The sequence below is a fragment of the Phacochoerus africanus genome, chromosome 11 (genome assembly GCF_016906955.1).
Source record: "Phacochoerus africanus isolate WHEZ1 chromosome 11, ROS_Pafr_v1, whole genome shotgun sequence".
NCBI classification, from domain to species: domain Eukaryota; kingdom Metazoa; phylum Chordata; class Mammalia; order Artiodactyla; family Suidae; genus Phacochoerus; species Phacochoerus africanus.
In genome coordinates this window covers 24,969,067-24,987,289 of record NC_062554.1, presented here as the reverse complement: position 1 = coordinate 24,987,289, position 18,223 = coordinate 24,969,067, and the positions used below count along the sequence as shown (strand labels likewise).

The following is an 18,223-nucleotide window of genomic DNA, read 5'->3' as shown; positions in this document are numbered from 1 at the left end:
ACTGATTTAGAACAATCTACTAAAGGGGAAGGGTTTGTTTCTGAGCAAGAACAATCCCTGGGGGGGAAAGAGAAGATTTCTAGGGAAGATGGCCTGGAAACCCTCCCTGAGGAGAGTGGAGGAAGCAGGCACACAGAAAGGCCAGTGCTTGAGCCTGGCGAAGCAGAAGGGGTGTTCTGTGAAGACATTTAATTTGGAGATACCCCGCCCCCCCTTGTTGTATGGAGCATGGGACACGGCAGTAATCGTATTTTCATGCTGTAGGTAAGTGTACTTAGTAAGGTCTGATACATCTTACAGCCTTGTGAGGGGGTGTGGGACCAGAGGGGCAGGGACAGGCAATAAGTGAAGTCTGGGCTGCTGTATTATTAGTCAGCTAGGACAGTCATCAAGAGGACCACAGACAGAGTGGCCTGAACAACAGAAATTTATGTTCTGCCAGTTCCAGAGACTAGGAGTCTGAGGTGAAGGTGTCAGCAGGGTGGGTTTCTTCTGAGGCCTCTCTCCTTGGCTTGTGGACGGCTGTCCTCTCCCAGCGCCTTCCCACGGTCTTCCCTCTGAGTGTCTGCGTCCAACATTCCTCTTCTTGTAAAGATATCATTCATACTGGATTAGGGCTCACCCGAATGGCCTCCTTTTAATTGAATTACCTTTTTAGAGACTCCAATTAGAGTCATACTTTGAGGTCCTGGGGTTAGGGCTTCAACATATGGATATTAAGGGGAATTTTAAGGGGCTGCAATCAAGCCCATAACACGTGGTGCACAGTCACTGTTCCACTGGAGTCCGTGCTGACACTCAGAACAGGGGCACAGCATCCTCTCAGATGGACTTTGTCCTGGAGCCCAGGGAGAGGCTCAGCAGCAGAGCGAGCGCCTATTCAACCCTACTGGCCCTACTACTCTAAGAAGCAAGCAGTGCAGGGGCGGTGAAAGGACAGCCAGAGTGTAAGAGCAGACTTCCTCATTGCCTACATGTACATGCTGATCCTTGAGGGTTGGCGGAGCTGAGCCTTGAGTCAATCTCTCAGAAAACAAGAGTGGGAAAAGATGATTCAATCTGCCATGCTCTCTTGTGCTGATGGATGTCTAGGGTCATCGCTGTTCTATAAAAAGAGGAAGACCTATACTAAACACCACTGTGAAGTGACTGTGTGACCTCAATCCAAATCTTTTCTTTTCTAGGTCTCAGTTTCTGCATCTATATAATGGGCAAGAAGAAGTTTGGATGATATGAATGAAAAACAGCCCCTTGATTCCAAGACAGCTGTTCACTGTAGCAGCTCATGAAAAATCAGCAGGGTGGTCTCAAACAGACCTTGGCATGTAAGGCAAAGAAACAAACCTCCAGTGGGAAAAACCTATGGACTCTAATAATAGAACCTTGGTACCTAGCCCAACACCAGGCCTAGCATTAACTAAGACTAGAGAAAGCACAGTTCTAGAAGTAGAGCATGGGGAGAGAGGGTTCTGGGGCTCTCTTGGGAGCTCTAGAATATAGAAGTCACCACCAACTCTCCAGCAGAGGCCTGTGCTTGCTACAGGCATTGCTTTTGTGTATAGATACTCATCTCTTTTTTGGGGGGGGAGGCCTATTGGTACTTCCTGCAAAGTTTTTTTTTTTTTTTTTTTGAGGATGGCAAAAAAAAAAAAAAAAAGAAAAAAGCCTAAGGAGAGAAACTTTCATTTCACTTGGAGTTAAATGGATCAAAATAGGGACAGCTTAATGGGCTGAAATAGACCTGCAACTTTTCACCATCAGAAATTTCCACCATCTCAAAAGCAGATGCTTACCAAAGGAAGAAACCACTAAGGATGCCCACTCACTAAAGAAATCAATTTGCATCCTAAGGCAAGAGGAGATGTTATAAAAACTTACCGAAGAGCAATATTTTTTTTTCCCCTCAGAAAATAAAACTATAAAAAGGGATGAGAATTTCTGACAGGAAGAAAAAATAGTCACAGGAGATGCACCTTACAGAGGACGATGGATGAGTATGCTAAAAGACACAGATACTAAATAATTTACATTCCTATAGATCTAGCATATTCCTCTGTAATGTGTTTTGTTATTTATACCAACTGCGCTATAAAAATCTCACCACATTCTCTAGGCTACTTCAAGTTATACCCACACAGACAATGTAATATCTCATCGTATGTCTTTATACTGGTTACTGGGCCTTGTCATCTTTTTTGATTTGCAAATAAAATACTCTGTTCTCTTCAGAAAACTTATCAGAACCATCCAGCCCTGAACAGAGAAGCACTTCAAGATGAAAAGAGAAGCGAAATCATATTCTTTTAGCAAGCAAGATAAAGATTCACACATAATTAGGCAGGGACTATAGGATTATTTAAGTGGATATATCTTTTAAGAATAATCAAACTGCTATAAGCTACTCAAACACTGGGGCCAGTCCTGAAAAAGAAAGGGAACCGACAGGGTGTTTGTTGAGGACAAAGAGAGCAGGGAAGGGAAAGAGGGAGGGACAAACAGTGGTTTAACAGTATCTGTACCTGCCAGGCCCTCTGTGTCGTTCATTGATGAAGCAGGGATTAGCAATCCCACTTTACAAATGAGGAAATGGAGGATGAGAGTTAATTTGGCAAAGCAGATGGAAAGAGGCAGATATTCCATTCTTTCTGTCTCCAAGCCTTTGCACTTTCCCATGCACTAATACCCAATGCCGCGATCACATCTAGGGGCAAAATAAAGGTCTCTTAGAGTAATCACTCATTCACATTCCATTTATAGAAGCCCCGCCTCCCACCCCTGTTTCTCAGATACTGAACTAGATGCTCGAATGGAGACATGAGGAAGACAGTTGGTGCTGACAACACCCGCCACTGTTCCTGGAACACACTGTCGAACAGACATCAGCCTGGACACAAGCTGTTATTTTGTCATAGGAAAGAACAAATCCGACTCCATATTAGATCTGTTTTACTTTAACCTTTGTATTTTATTGCTTTTGCTGCAAACTAAGAATGTTGTCTACAGCCTGAAATAGACAAGACAGCCCATTCTCAAGGCTGTGACCTTTACCGGTGTAACACTTTCCCATTCATATAGAGACAGAAGGTTGCAGAACAGAGAGTAACATTTGTCTTGTTGGAGAATTACAGGAACATGATGGCCTGAGTGACCTGATCTAGGAAGACAGCTACAAGAGCAAAGGATTCCAGCTCCAGGAAGTTTGCAACAACCAACCACACCCCTCCCCTACTAGTATAAAAGAAGCCTGAATTCTAACTCCAGTACAATGGTTCTTTGGGACACTCATCCACCATCTTCTCGGTCTTCTGGCTTTCTGAATGCAGTCACTAATGCAGTCCTTGATCTAATGACTGGTCCCCTTTCAATTCAGTGGCCTGTTTTGCAGTGAGCAGTATGTGCTTGGACTCAGTAACAATTTCATACGCTCTTTACACCAACCCCATGTTAGAAACCATTATCCCCACTTTACAGATGAGGGAAAGGGGGGTTCAAAGAGGTTTAGTCGCCTAAGCTCTGTTCCCATATATAATCCCTAGGCCTGCCTGAATGCTTCCCCGCACCACTTCCATCCACTATCTCAATAAGTAAATCAAGTTTCATGCCAGCACGTAGTTTAAACCTGGTTGGCTAGGAAATAGTCTATACAAGTGATTATAGTATAAGAAAGAATTAGTGCATTTATTTCCTTACTTCATAGCTGCCTTCTCTGATAATGAGGTGATCACAGCTAAAGTCACAACTGCTAAGCTAAAACGTTAATTCACTCCTTAGTTTATGCATCCATTTTCAACTTTGTGCATCTATTTGCTGGAATTAGCCTTCTCCCTCCACTGCAATCATAACTGCCTATCAAGGAATGTATATGACTTTGAATAAATGAGCTAAAAATTTCATATTTTTGCATTTCATGGTAGGGAGAGAAGATCAGGCCAATATTTTCACATAACAGAATTCCAAATGAGGCAAGAGGCAACACTTAGAATTCATCAGAGAAGTGCAAGCTGTACTTGTGAGTTTTTCTGCAGCCCTTTGCTGCCCTTGTTTCTTCAGCAAGCCCCTTAGATTCTGATAATGACAATCTCTTCTTATAGTCACAGATTTAAGGCAAATGTTCTACAAACTCCAAAACCCTTACAGCACATACAAAGTCAAGCTAAATATCTAAAATTAAGGTACAGGCAGAATAGCAGCAGTATACAGATAAAGTGCCTTCTATCCTGGGGACAGCAAACTGTAAACAAATCATTCATGTCCTCCTGGTTACCTATTCAGAAGTGTACCTGCCAGGTTGGCTTCTGAATGGATCTGCTCAAGAAGAGTCCATTTTATTTTATTGGGAAGGAGAGATATGAATTTGAGCCAGAGGTTAATATGAGTTTAAGAGGACTATAGGGTTATCTTGGTAATTAGAGGCTCTCCAGGAGGTTAATTACCCACACCCAGCAGTCACAACTCTCACAATGTATCAGCAGTTACAAAAATGTGTGTATAGCAGAGAACTCTATTCTGCATTCTGAATGATATTACTTTACTCACTTTTTTTTTTTGCAGGGCTGAGTTAAAACAATATTTTTGATCCATTCAGAAATAAAAGAAATGAATGTCATTCAAGTGTCCACAGGAATGTGTATATGTGTGTGTGTATAAAACAATGCGGCTGAGATTTGTACAAATTAGAGAGTGAGAACAAGAATGTGTGTGAGAGAAAAAGAAGAAGATAGAGTGAAAGAGAGAAGGAGATAGAGATTCAACTGCTTTTTGAAAACTTTAGCGGGATAGTTTACCAAAGGAAAGAGCACCTATGATGGAGAATCCTGGCAGGTGGGCAGAACTGGAGGGCAAGTTAGCATAATTCAGATGACCTGCAGGTTCTTAAATCTCTATTCGGGAAACTTCGGAAAACCATCTGTTATGTGTTAGCCAGAATCATGATGGAATTTTTATTAGACTTTCATCTAAATCACCATCATCTCTCACCTGGGTCCCTGTATTAGCCCCCACCTGCCCCCTGCCCCCAGTCCTGGCCTCCCTGCTACTGAAGCCCTGCCCCAGCCCATCTCTGCCCAGCAAAGCATCCAGCTATCTCTCACCCTGCCAATCCTATCAGCCCCCCTCCCCGCCCCCCAATGGTTTTCTACAACACTTAGGAGAAAACTCAGAATCCTTACTGCAACCCTGTTCGCTTTCTCCAACTTGATCCACCAGCCCTACTGCCCTCTAACCTTTATACCCTTAATCATACTGGCCTTGGTTCTATTTCTCCAACAGAATCTTGGCTTCATGTCACCTAATGTCACCTCCTCAAAAAGGCCCTCCTAACCAATCGGCTGAACGTCGCCTTCCACCTCCTCACTTTTAGGCACTATCCTGGAACCTTCTTTGAGTGGCTCCGAGAGCCTGTGTCGGAAGTGATGGCATCTCTTCATCGATCATCGTTTCCCTATCCTTCCTGACCTTCCTGCATCCCTGGGACATAGCACAGTTCCCCCGGGGAGACCGGCAGAGTCCAGGGGTTGCTGCCTGTGGGTAATTCTGCCTGGCAGCAGCCTGGAGCTACTGTCTGTCTTGGAGTGTGGCGATGAAGCCGAATCCTTAGGAAGAGGTCAGGTCTTGTGACACCATATGGTAATAATTAAAACCATGACGATTCTAACTACACTTTTACTGAGTACCTGTGATAATCCAAAGGTCCAAACATGTTTGGTCAGTTAGCATTCATGTAGGTCTGTTAAGGATGTGAAAGCTGTTAAAGATTAGTTTGCGGAGGTGAATTCAAGTGCCTGGAAAAACCACTCTTCTATCTTTAGAGTCACACTCTGCAGCCTCTCCCCCCCTCTGCACCCAGAAGCCTTCTCAGGTCCCCCTGGACACCACCTTTCTGGGGACAAAGCAGTAAGTGATCTCAGGCAGATTCCCCAGCTAATGAGAAATCCTCCCTTTTCCCTGCTGGGAGGTAATGGGTTCAACTAGCTGAGAACATCGTCTCTCCAGGGGGCTGGGACTCTGCCACAAAGGAAAGGAGCCCATGAATATAATATGAGGTGTTATTATTCTGGCAAGCGAATTCTGATTCTGGACTCGGTATGTACTGTAGCCCACTAGGATGATTGGGAAAAAAAGAATTATAATAATTATTTTTTGGCAGCCTGCCGTCTTTCATCTTTATATGATGATAGGTAGCAATGCTTTAAAAGGACTAAAACAGGGCTGCAATATAATAATAATCTTTATTATGTGTAATGCTGTAAGAGTTTTAAGAATGCTTTGATATAAAATATCAGGTTTGATCCTAATAGTGGTCCTTTGAGGTATATGGAATAGCAATTATTTGCCACATTTTACAGGAGGGGAAACCGAGGCCCAGGGCAATTAAACAGCTTCCAAGGCTCCAAGCTAATCGTGACGGGGAAGGCTCAGAACCCAAGGCACAGATACCCAGTCCAGTGTTTAAATAAATCATTCCTGGTGAACGGCCTTAAAGGAGAAGATCAGGGAGTTTCTGTCGTGGCTCAGTGGTTGATGAAGCCGACTAGTATCTATGAGGATGCGGCCTCACTCAGTGGGTTAAGGATCCAGCATTGCCATGAGCTGTGGTGTAGGTCGCAGATGCAGCTTGGATCCTGCGTTGCTTCTGTGGCTGTGTTGTAGGCCGGCAGCTACAGCTCCGATTTGACCCCTGGCCTGGGAACCTCTATATGCTTCAGGTGCGGCCCCCAAAAGACAGAAAGACAAAAAAAAAAAAAAAAAGAAGAAGATCCGAAGAAATTGGAGGGGGTGTGTGTGTGTAGGACCTGTGGATTCTAGGGAGTGGCTCTTGGGTCTAACATCATTTTAGCAGCATGAACACAATATAACAAAGCTCTACCTTCTCAGCACCGTCATCCAGTCCATATCAGACTGTCACACTGTAAATCACAGCATCCTACGTACTACCCTGGCTTCAAGCTTCCCAATAAAGATACTCGATATGTAGGGAAAGAATGTTCCATAAGCCTCTTTCACATCTATTTTCCCATCCCGTGCCTTATGGAGGTTTTTCCCCCTCCTCTTACAGTGTGTATTGCTGCTGTTTCTGTCTTAATGAATTATAGGAGCACGTTTTATGGTTGCAGAAACAGTCCTCTCCCGCAGTGAATCACCTGGCAGCTTTCTCTTGCTCCGCCGTCTCCCCAGAAAAGAAACGAGGAGCAGAGCAGCACACTTCTTCAGCAAAGATGGACTTCGCTTTAACTGCAGCGTTTGGCTCTCTCTCTCTTTTTACCTCCGAGGCCAGGATGGCTCACAGGGCTCTGCTCCTGAATTTTCTTTTCCGATTATTCACAAGGGGGCCGCAAGTCAAGGCAGAGATGATACATCTGCTTGCTTTCAGGAAAGGCAAAGGCCCCGCCATCTACTCTCCAGGCACAAGAGTGCATTCAGAGGAACCCGCAGAAACCTCCAACTCCACCACACATCTGCCCCAGAGAAATAGCTTCCTTTTGCAACCCACTGTTCACATACGTTCAGGTTCGTGCTCCTGTGGAAGGTGAAAGCAGTTGAGGGAAAGTCAGGGTGATGAATGCCGCCTCCCTCCAGGCGCTTACCTCCAGAAAATGCTCTGCCTGCTGTTCTCGATCCAGTTTCCGTGAAGTTGTTGTAATCAGACCTGTGTAGAAATGAGAATATTTGACTTTTAAATATCTGGGGCAAGCAGCTCGCCGCGTGTGGGAAACAAGTCCAGTTACAGGAGAAGCAAAAGCGGCGGGAACAGTAACTCGCCAATCCTCGGTGGCACGCGGATGGTCTCAGGGTTGGTCTTGGAACAACGTAAAATTTACAGAGAAAACCTGAAAACTCTGTTTCTGGCTTCTGCTTAGCACAGTTTGAGGTATAATCACTTTGGGGATGGAAAACCTCCCTAAAGAACTGTTGTTTTTTTCTGATAAGGAGGAATTTCAACGATTCGTTTGCATATGACTGAAATTCTACAGCAGGAACCTCATTAAAGATTTTAGACTTCTTGAACAATTAATAGGTGGTTGATGGGATTAGATTCAGGCTATGAAATGGCACTTTCTTATTTAACTTTGTTTATCCTTCTATGATTTTTAGGTGACACTTGGCAGAGAAGGTTATTTCTATAACAACGACTTGTACATATAATTAATACCTCGAATTGAATACATCATACATAGAAGACCTTACTTTGTTTTACTTGTTTGTATCTTTACATAAAATCAGCTCCACGTGGGAAATACCTATCTTTTCTCTGAATGGCATTTCTCATAAATGAATCACTCCTTTGAGTTTAAAAACAAAGAAAAGGGAAGGAGAACAAAAGGGAAGGAGGAGATGAAACCTTCCAGGCCACCCAGCTTATTGCACCCATTTGTCCTTTGCGGGTTTTATTATGGTCATTGTCAAATGGCAATTAGGGCGTCAAATTTACCTCCCATTTCTTTTTCCTTTTTTAATTTTTATCAAAAAATTTCCTTTGGCCACACTGTGGCATGTGGAAGTTCCTGGCACCACAGCAGCAACACTGCTGGATCCTTAACCAGCTGAACCACCAGGGAACTCCCGTGTTTCATTTCTTGATTCTACAATGTCCCCGAAGACAAGAGACTGGATGGGGCACAAGCTGATGGAGAGGAAAGAGAAGAGAAATGGCTTGAAAGGCTCACTCCCAACTATGCTGAGGTACATGAAATATGGAAAAGGTATTTTATCGAGATCTGCTGAGGCACTCGTGATTTTGTTCTACACAGAGGTGGTAGGTAGAAGTACATGATTTTAGAGAAATCCAAGAAAAGGCTACATGGCCTTCCAACTAAAATCCCACGGGGGACAGCATAGCTGTTTACGAGCTGACCCCACTCCCCTCCACCACTCACATCTGTCCACACTCCCCATGGAGGGGGGACCTATGTTCCATTGCACGGAGATCTGCCTTTCCACAAACACTTCTATCAAGGAATCACTGACTGACAGTACCCACCCTGGCCAGGCACAATAATAACTGCTTGCATGAGTTGTCTCACCACAAGAAGCTCCAATAAGGAACATGCTTCTGCCCCAAAACTAACTGGGAGAATTCGGGAGGGGCCAACAGGAGAGAGGAGACCAACCTCCCAGAACCCTTGGTGCTGGAATCCATCATGGCTGAGAGAGGTACCTGGCACCAGGAAGGACCCTGAGTCAGACCAAATATGGGCCAAGCAAGATGATCGGCCAGAGACAACCTGGGAACCAACCCCATTCCCATAAAACCTGAGACTGCACGCCACACAGCAGAGCAGTTCTCCTGGGTTCCCTTACTCTGCTGCCCTCCACCTGGGCACCCCTTCCCAATTAAGTCTTTTGCCTTGTCAGCAAGTATGTCTCCTCGGATAATTCACTTCTGAGTGTTAGACAAGAGCCCACGCCAAGCCCAAGAAAAAGGTCCCCCTCTTCCTGCTACAGTTTCTGGAATGTGCCCCACCTTACTGCTTCATCCACAGATTTTTCAAATTTAGCTCGGATGTTAGAGAGGGGAACTCTCTCTCTCTCAGGGTTAGAGGTCCAGCTGATACATTCCGACAGAAGGAGTATACCCCACCACGGTATCATCTCTTGCCCTTTACTGCAATCTTTTGCTTACACGTCTGTATTTTCCCATGAGAGAGGTTGACAGAGTGACTTTTGGGTGCCTGCCTTTGGATTCAGAAGCCTGAGCACCCACCTAAGCCCCTGGCCAAATTAAACAACATTTATTAGTAATCAGTTAACAGAAGTAGCTTTAGAAGAGATGGATGACTCATATTCTAACCTTCTGTTTTGCTACAGACAGACTTGGCATGTGTTTGTTTAGGAAGGTATTGTTGTGTGTGGGGAGAGCATCTGTGGGTGGGGGGAGGGTGCGTGCCCTAGTTTTTCATTTAGAACCATTTCCTGAGTTCCTCTCCGCAAATGGCACCATTCTGGGCATCTCCGGATATAAAGACGTTAGAGGTGACGGAGAGAAGACTGCTATTAAGACTTTCAGGGGAGAGAATCGGCAACTTCCCTTCCCCAGCTGCCCATCAGAACCCCTTGGGAAACTCAAAAACCATAGATCCTGAGTCGCCTCCACCTGACTCTCTCGGGGTAAGTCCTGGAAATGGTCTTCTGATTCTAAGAGAGGGTCTTCTGCAATTCCACTGTCTCATGTTGAATCTCACTATGACTTTTATTTTTTTATTTTTTATTTTTGCCTTTTCTTAGGCCACTCCCACAGCATATGGAGGTTCCCAGGCTAGGGGTCGAATAGGAGCTGTAGCCACTGGCCTACACCAGAGCCACAGCAACGCGGGATCCGAGCCACGTCTGCAACCTATACCACAGCTCACAGCAACGCTGGACCCTTAACCCACTGAGCAAGGCCAGGGATCGAACCCGCAACCTCATGGTTTCTAGTCGGATTCGTTAACCACTGAGCCACAGGGGAACTTCTATGACTTTTATTGACACAAATTTTTCTGCCCATCAAAGAATGAAACACACTGAGCGGCGATGGTATTCAGATCAGACTTTGGGCTGTGCGTGTGTGTGTGTGTGTGTGTGCGCGCATCTGCGCGTGTGCGCGTGCGTGCGCACGATGGCGATCAAGGGCGAGATGGAGATGTGTGAATGCACTGGCGGACGAGGTGATAAAGGAGGAATAAAGGGGAGTCTGCTCTCTGAGTCATATCTACTCAGGGTCAGCACGTCTCGCCAGGGAACGTCTGACACACAAAAGGGATGTCTTCACTTTCAGGCCATGCTGTCCCACGAGGTCATCTGTCACAGAGGCTCTTTCCAAGTGAGAAGTAACTGTGTTCTCGAAAGGGAGCAGGAGGCTTTCAGGGCCCTTGCCCCCTCTTCAGGGGGCATTTTCTGTTAGAGGTCACCATGCGAATGAAAAATACTTGTTAAATGGAGGCTATAAACGCGTGAAAGGGCTGTCAGCTTCTGCTCTTATTTGCCTGCTGCTCTTCCAGGCACAAAAGACCAGGAGCCCTTTTGCCCTCTGTCCCCCTGTGGGTTCTCATGTCATTTCAGGTCTCCCCGCCAGGGTCATGCAGCCATGGCCCCTTGCGGTGTGACAACGCACAGGAAAGAGGTCAGCTTCCTCTCTGATTATCCCGTGGGCTATTCTTCAGGAAAGCCACTACTTTTCACAATGCCCACGTGGAGATGGAAGAGCAGCGAGGCTCCCTTCCATTTGCACGCTGTCCCCAGGACATGCTTTTCACATATTTACCAGCCAAGCCAGGCAGGCTTCCTGAAAAGTCTGAAAGGACTCACACACAACAGTGAATCTGGAGCTGTGAGAAAGCCAAGCCGTTCCAGTTCCTGCAGGAAAGACAAGGAAACCTCTGCACGTCTCAGTTCTTTGGGTTTCTATCGCCTGTATTCCCACAGATCTAAAGTCAGAGGCAGAGAACAAAATCTAAGTCAAAAGTGAAAATCCAGGAGTTCCCGTCGTGGCGCAGTGGTTAACGAATCCGACTAGGAACCATGAGGTTGCGGGTTCGGTCCCTGCCCTTGCAGGGTTAACGATCCGGCGTTGCCGTGAGCTGTGGTGTAGGTTGCAGACGCGGCTCGGATCCCGCGTTGCTGTGGCTCTGGTGTAGGCCGGTGGCTACAGCTCTGATTCAACCCCTAGCCTGGGAACCTCCATATGCCGCGGGAGTGGCCCAAGAAATAGCAACAACAACAAAAACAACAACAAAGACAAAAAAAAAAGTGAAAATCCACAGGAAGTGGGATGGAGGTGCGGAAAGAGACAAGGTGCGGCTTCTGAGGGTACAGGGTTTCTTCAGGGGCTGATGAAAATGCTCTCAAAGTATAGGCTATGGTGACGGTTGTACAGTTCTGTAAGTATTCTGAAAACTACTGAATGGTATACTTTCAAAGGTGATGGTTATTGCAAGTAAAGTATATATCAGTAAAGCTGTTTCAAAATCAGTGGGAGATCTTAAATTCGGCTTTTTTAGATTTTAACAAGCCTTTTATGTTTGGAGGAGACAGACCTGTAAGAATACTTACATGACTGAATGACTAAGTGAGATAAGTCAGACAGAGAAAGACAAATACTGCACAGTATCACCCCTATGTGGAATCTAAAGTGAAAATCACAAAAAAGAAGCAGACTCGCAGGTACAGAGAACAAAGCAGTGGTTACCAGTGGGGAGAGGGAAGGGGGAAGGGGTAATACAGGGGTAGGCGACTCTTTGGTAGAAAACAAACTACAAGGCTCTACTACACGACATGGGACAGATAGACAGTATTTTATGACTACAAATTAAGTAAAACCTTACAAAATTTTTCTTTTTCTTTTTTTTGCCTTTTCCAAGGCTGCACCTACAGCATATGGAGGTTCCCAGGCCAGGGGTCAAATCGGAGCTGTAGCCACTGGCCTACGCCAGAGCCACAGCAACACGGGATCGGAGCTGCATCTGCAACCTACACCACAGCTCAGGCAACGCCGGATCCTTAACCCACTGAGCAAGGGCAGGGATCGAACCCGCAACCTCATGGTTCCTGGTCGGATTCGTTAACCACTGCGCCATGATGGCAACTCCCGATACTTCTTGAGAATCACTATATTGTATACCTGAACTTCTATAAAATTGAACAGCAACTATACTTCAATAAAAAGACAATTAAAAAATACTTAAATAATTGAATGAGGGAGTTCCCATCGTGCTTAGTGGGTTACAAACTCGACTAGCATCCATGAGGATATGGGTTGGACCCCTGGCCTTGCTCAGTGGGTTAAGGATCTGGTATTGACATGAGCTGTGGTGTAGGCTGCAGACAAGGCCCGGATCTGATTTCGCTGTGGCTGTGGTGTAGTTCAGCAGTGGCAGCTCTGATTCGACCCCTAGCCTGGGAACTTCCATATGCTGCAGGTGCAGCCCTAAAAAGCAAACAACAACAACAACAAATAACCAAACCAAAACAACAACAAAAAATCTGAATGAATGATTAAATGAATGAGTTTAGGAATCTGGCAGGAAGAGGGGTTGGAATGAATACCGCCATCAGGTTTGTCCATGAGGAAATCTGAGACATAAGAATGATGAACAGAACATTTTGGGTTAGAGGCACAACTAGTGGTTCTTTGCACTGACAATAAGCCTTGTTGCCAAGACAGAGCCAGCTAAACCAAGAAGAAGTAAAAGCCTTCTTCCTTCTAAAGTATGTACTTAGCACGAGCTATGGAGCCTTAGCAGCACAGTGTGTTTTACAGTCAGATAGGAATAAGGCGAGCCATCCCTCAGCATCCAGGGGAATTAGTCAAAACTGCTAAAAGCTGCATCTTTGTTGTAGCCGAATGCAGTTGGGCCTTAGAACAGTGCAGAGACTGAAAGAGAGAAACCTCCCTCTTCAACGGCTCTGATTCATCCCTGCAGACGGGAACCTCATCCTGTAATCTCTGCGAGAGAGAGGCGTGTACATCACACATGTAACTGTAAACCCATTGGGCGCAGTAAATTGGGGACCGACATGATGAAATTGAATTTCAAAGATAAATCACAGACAAGCTTTTGAATGTGGTTTGGAGATATAAACAAACACATCATTTGATATAATTACATATGCAAACCTCCAATTTAGGAGGGGAATTACGCCAGTCCTAAGTGAATGATACTTAGTAAGGGGGGGGGAGCATATGGCTGGAACCATGCAATTACTTTAAAAAGAGCTGCTTTTGATTTTTTTTGTTGTTGTTGTGGAAATGGGGGAAAATCTAACGACCTTTTTGAGAAACAGTCTGAGCATGAAAATGAAAATGTGGCTGCCTGTTCAAAAAAGAACTCAAAATGTTCTAAGCAGTTATGGTCAGAGAAGTGATACTTGTAAGCATGACATCTTTTCCCTGCCTGTTCTCCCTGTGGGTGTCCTGGGTCGCAGCTGTGTCATCTATTGCCATGACATTGACATTTCCTTTAAGTGCTACTTGAAGCAGTGTAGATCTTGGCTGTATCAGCATAATTTTCCAAGACTGTTGGGAGCTGAGTTTGGTATGACAAATACAACGGGAACATCAGCCTTGTAAACTACATTAGCGCTTACTCTTTTTTTTCGTATCCCATTACCTCTGCTTACTATTTTTCCATGTCTACTCCTGCTACCTGGTCAACCCCCTCCCTATCCCTTTCAGATAGTTCAGACGCCACCATCTCTGCAAAGCCTTCCCTCTAGCATTTTGCTTGTAACTCACCTCTTGGCTGCATCTCTCTCTAGACCATACAGTTTCAGGAAGGCTTTGGGCAGTTCACCAGCTGAGCTCAGGAGCCTAGATCAGGGCCTCGTACATTTGTTGAATAGAAAAATACTACTTGTACAGCACTCAATATTTGGCTCTAATTATTTGGTAGCGTCAGTCTTCTCCAGAAAATAAGCAAAAGGGTAGTAAAATAGATCTTATTCATCTCATGTCCCTGGCATTTAAAACCTGATGCATTGAAGGTATCAAGCAAAACTTGTTTGAATAAGGATGACACAGAGGCAGTCTCCCAGAATTCTCAATGTTGTTTTATACAGTTTTCTTAGTAGCTCCAAAGACGGGGGAGTTAAAGTTATCCGAATGCTTGCTTCCATCCTTTGAATAATTGTAATGTTTTCCCAATTTTTGGCCACCCTCTTTCATGGCAATAGTTGGAGGTCATTAGAACAGTTCCTGATTATCTGTTTTCTTTCAAAATTTTTATTACAGTTGATTTACAACATTCTGTCAATTTCTCCTGTACAGCGAAGTGACCCAGTTATACATACATATATACGCTTTTCCTCATATTATCTTCTCTCATGTTCTGTCACAAGTGATTGGATAGAGTTCTCTGTGCTCTACAGCGGGGCCTCATTACTTATCCATTCTAAATGTAATAGTTTGCATCTACTTCATGATTGCCTTTTATTTTTTTTAAATTTATTTTTAAAACATTTTCGGCAACTTGTTAAAGATCTTAATCTTTCATGTTAAACACAGGAGCTTTGTGCCTATTCCACGTTCTCCCACATCCTGGTTTCCATCTAGGGTATGGAGAAAGGTGGGCAAATAGCAGCACCCAACGTTTGCTGAGTACTATGTGCCAAACACTGTACTACATAGTTCACATACATAACTTCATTTCATCGCACAAGAGTTCAGAGAAATGAGAACTCTGTTTAGAGGAGGGAACTGAGTGCCCCAGGTCACTCTTGAGTGAGCCATGATTCAAACTCAGGGACTCTAACTCTGAAGCTTCTCGACTCTTCCTAGCAGACAAGGATGCAGAGCCGTGGCACAGCCACCTGCACAGGAGCCAGGAGCCCTGGGTCCCAGTTTCTGCTCTGTCAGTAACTGGTTATGAGATTAGAGCAACCGCATCATCCTTTTCTAGATCTGTTTCCTCATCTAGGCATGCCCTAACATTTCTTTGAGTGTGGAGAATCTAGTGATACAGAAACATTAAAAGCAATCATTCTTCCTTCTGCCTTTCCTGCTCTCTCACCTGACGCCACTTTCTTCTTGATGGAACTGAGCCCAGCTGTGCAGGACCGGGGTGGGTCCCCCAGGCAGGAGCAAGAGGTGCTGTGTCCTGGTTCTTATTTATCTACAAAATCAACACTTAACCATATACATATTTCCCAAAAGGAGCAAAGTAAAGACATCAATTAACCATGCATGCATGTTTTTAAGTAGCATAAAACAAACAAGCCCCTGTAGTTATTCTCATGTTTATTGTCTCTCCCACAAGATTCTACTTCTAGAAATGTAACAGAAGACCAAACCTGACTCCATATTGGATCTATTCCTTTAGCTCCAGGGCTCTGAGCCTTTGTAAAAGAATGTTGCCTATAGCCTAAAATATACATGACAGCCCCTTCTCAAGCCTCTGACTTTTAAAAGTGTAACATTTTTCCCTTTCATATAGAGATAAAAAGTTGCAGAACAGAAAATAACAATTGTCTTGCTGTCCCTTTATAGGAATGTTGTGACTAAGCCTCTGCCCACAGCTGCAAGAACAAAGGATCTCTGCACCAAGTAGTTTACAAAAGCGAGCCACACCCCTTCCCCTTTTAGGATAAAAGCCTGAGTCCTGACTCAGGTAAGATGGTTCTCTAGTCTACCGTCTTCTTGGGCTGCTGGTTTTCCGAATAAAATCATTATTCCTGCCCCCCAAACTCATCTCATTTATTGGCCTGTCATAAGGTGAGCAGTAAGAACTTGGACTCAGTAAAAAAAAAAAACCCTCTGTTTCTCTCATGTCAGCCCAGTAGGAAGCCTTAAAATATTCCCTATAATATTTAGATAGGAACATAAGGCTGTATACTGAATTTGGACAGACTGAAATGGACACAGGAAACACAAATTTCAGCATTATAGGAAAAATTAAAGTTGAGGTGAAGACATGTATTAGGTTTGCTTAAAAGAAGACTAAATAATGTGTGTTTAGGCTATATGTTTCTTTGAAAAGAAAAACACACACACACATATATATACATATATATATACACACATATACATATATGCATACATACACACACATATATAAAATATTAGTAATGAGGGGGGTTTAAAAAAGGATTTTGGAAATGGGCCCCATCAGTCATGCTTCTTAAGTAAGGGCTGTTTCCTGACTGAAAGATTTGGAGATGCTCAATTGAGTGCACAGTGCTGCTATTGAATTTCTATAGAACATCTGACAGGGGAAGTCACCAATGGAGCTTTAAGCCTGCAACTTGGACTTCTTTCTAAAGCACATAGTGATTTCCAAGATTCTAATAGAAGCTTTAAAACTGTGTATGTGTGGGTGTATCTTAAACCAAAGTATGAAGATTCTGTGGGTCACAAGCATGGTTTATAGCTGTTGGTTTTCTGTGGCAGGTGAGTTTCTCTTGTTTTTCTTTGCAAGCCAAAGGATGGCACTTCCCAATTCTGCCTGAACAGCAGGGAAATCTCAATCAGTGCTCTTCTGCCAGAAACACTTTCTCCTTTGGACAGAGGATTCTGTGGCTGCTACTGGTAGCAAAGGTGGGGAAGGAAAAGTGTTGATGCTGGCACATACTTTGCACCTTCACTTCAGGCCTAGTCGACAGATGGACTTGTCCACAGCCTGGAGGGAGAGTTCTGAGATACAGATAAACCCAGCTCCCTCAATGTACCACCCCTTATATACGAGGTCAATTAGGGGGTCCGGGTCAAGGCAACTTGTCATCAGAGTGAAGGATAAGAGAGCGGCTCACCAGAAGAAATGTTGAGAAGAATGTAGAGAAGGACTGTCGAAGCTGTATGGTGGAGACTATTTCCAAAGGCCACCTCCTCCGAATAATTCTCTCTTGTACCAGGTGATCCTGCTATACACACCCATGTATGCACACACACACATACACACACACACACACACACACACACTTAGGACCAGAAGTGCTGTGTACAAGTCTAATTTTGCCAGAATACCTGGATACTTACCAGTCCCATCTGTTCTTCCCTCAATTCCTTGCCTCATTGCCAATCCTCATGGCTGTCTCCCTCCCAATCAAACAGCCCTCCAGCTCTGCCTTCTGATTCAGCCTAGATGAAGAAGTATTTATGCACCTGAAGAAGTCTCTAGGCGATTTAGTGAAACCTTGAATGCCATATTGGATTTCTTCAGAGAAACGAAGCTGCAGATGGTGAACCAATATTAGGGATGTCGTATGAAATGAGGCCATTAACATACCACTGATGTGTGTGCTTGGATGTGCAATATGGCACACATCTCCCCCTTTCTTTCTGCCAAGATTTTTTTTTTTTTTTTTTTTTTACAGAATCTGAATACTGGATGATCAAAATAAGGAAGAAGTGGCTGGAAATCTAAATTATGCGATAAGGATGAGTTTTAAAGATGATCTAGCCTAAGGATTATTTACCAATATCATGTACCATTAACCAGTAGTACATCAACATGTAACCACTATCCAGGCTCTGGCATCAGACTGCTTTGCTTCACATTCCAGTACCAGACTGAGGCAACTGCCTGTTCTTCAGTGAGTTACTTAGCTTCTTTAAGTAAAATGAGGCTTATTAAATTAAATAATCAATTTTAAATGCTTAGCTTGGTTCCTGGCACACAATAAATGCTCAAAAATGTTACTCTTATTATTAGTTCCAAGAATGATGCCTGGAGCATCATACGTGTCCAATGGTCTAATCTTGTTTCCTTCCAATCTTGAAATTCCCCTCATTTGGGCAACACGAATTATAAAATTT

At 44.2% G+C, this 18,223-nt stretch overlaps 1 protein-coding gene across 2 annotated transcripts in view; it reads right to left on the bottom strand.

Annotated features, from left to right (window-relative positions):
* FAT3 (FAT atypical cadherin 3) overlaps nt 1-18,223 on the bottom strand; it is a 556,180-nt gene that overhangs the window by 196,578 nt on the left and 341,379 nt on the right. For both annotated transcript variants that reach the window (XM_047753634.1, XM_047753635.1), the window contains exon 3: nt 7,584-7,645. In XM_047753634.1, coding sequence (XP_047609590.1) covers nt 7,584-7,645 — 62 coding nt within the window. The remainder of the gene's footprint in view (nt 1-7,583; nt 7,646-18,223) is intronic.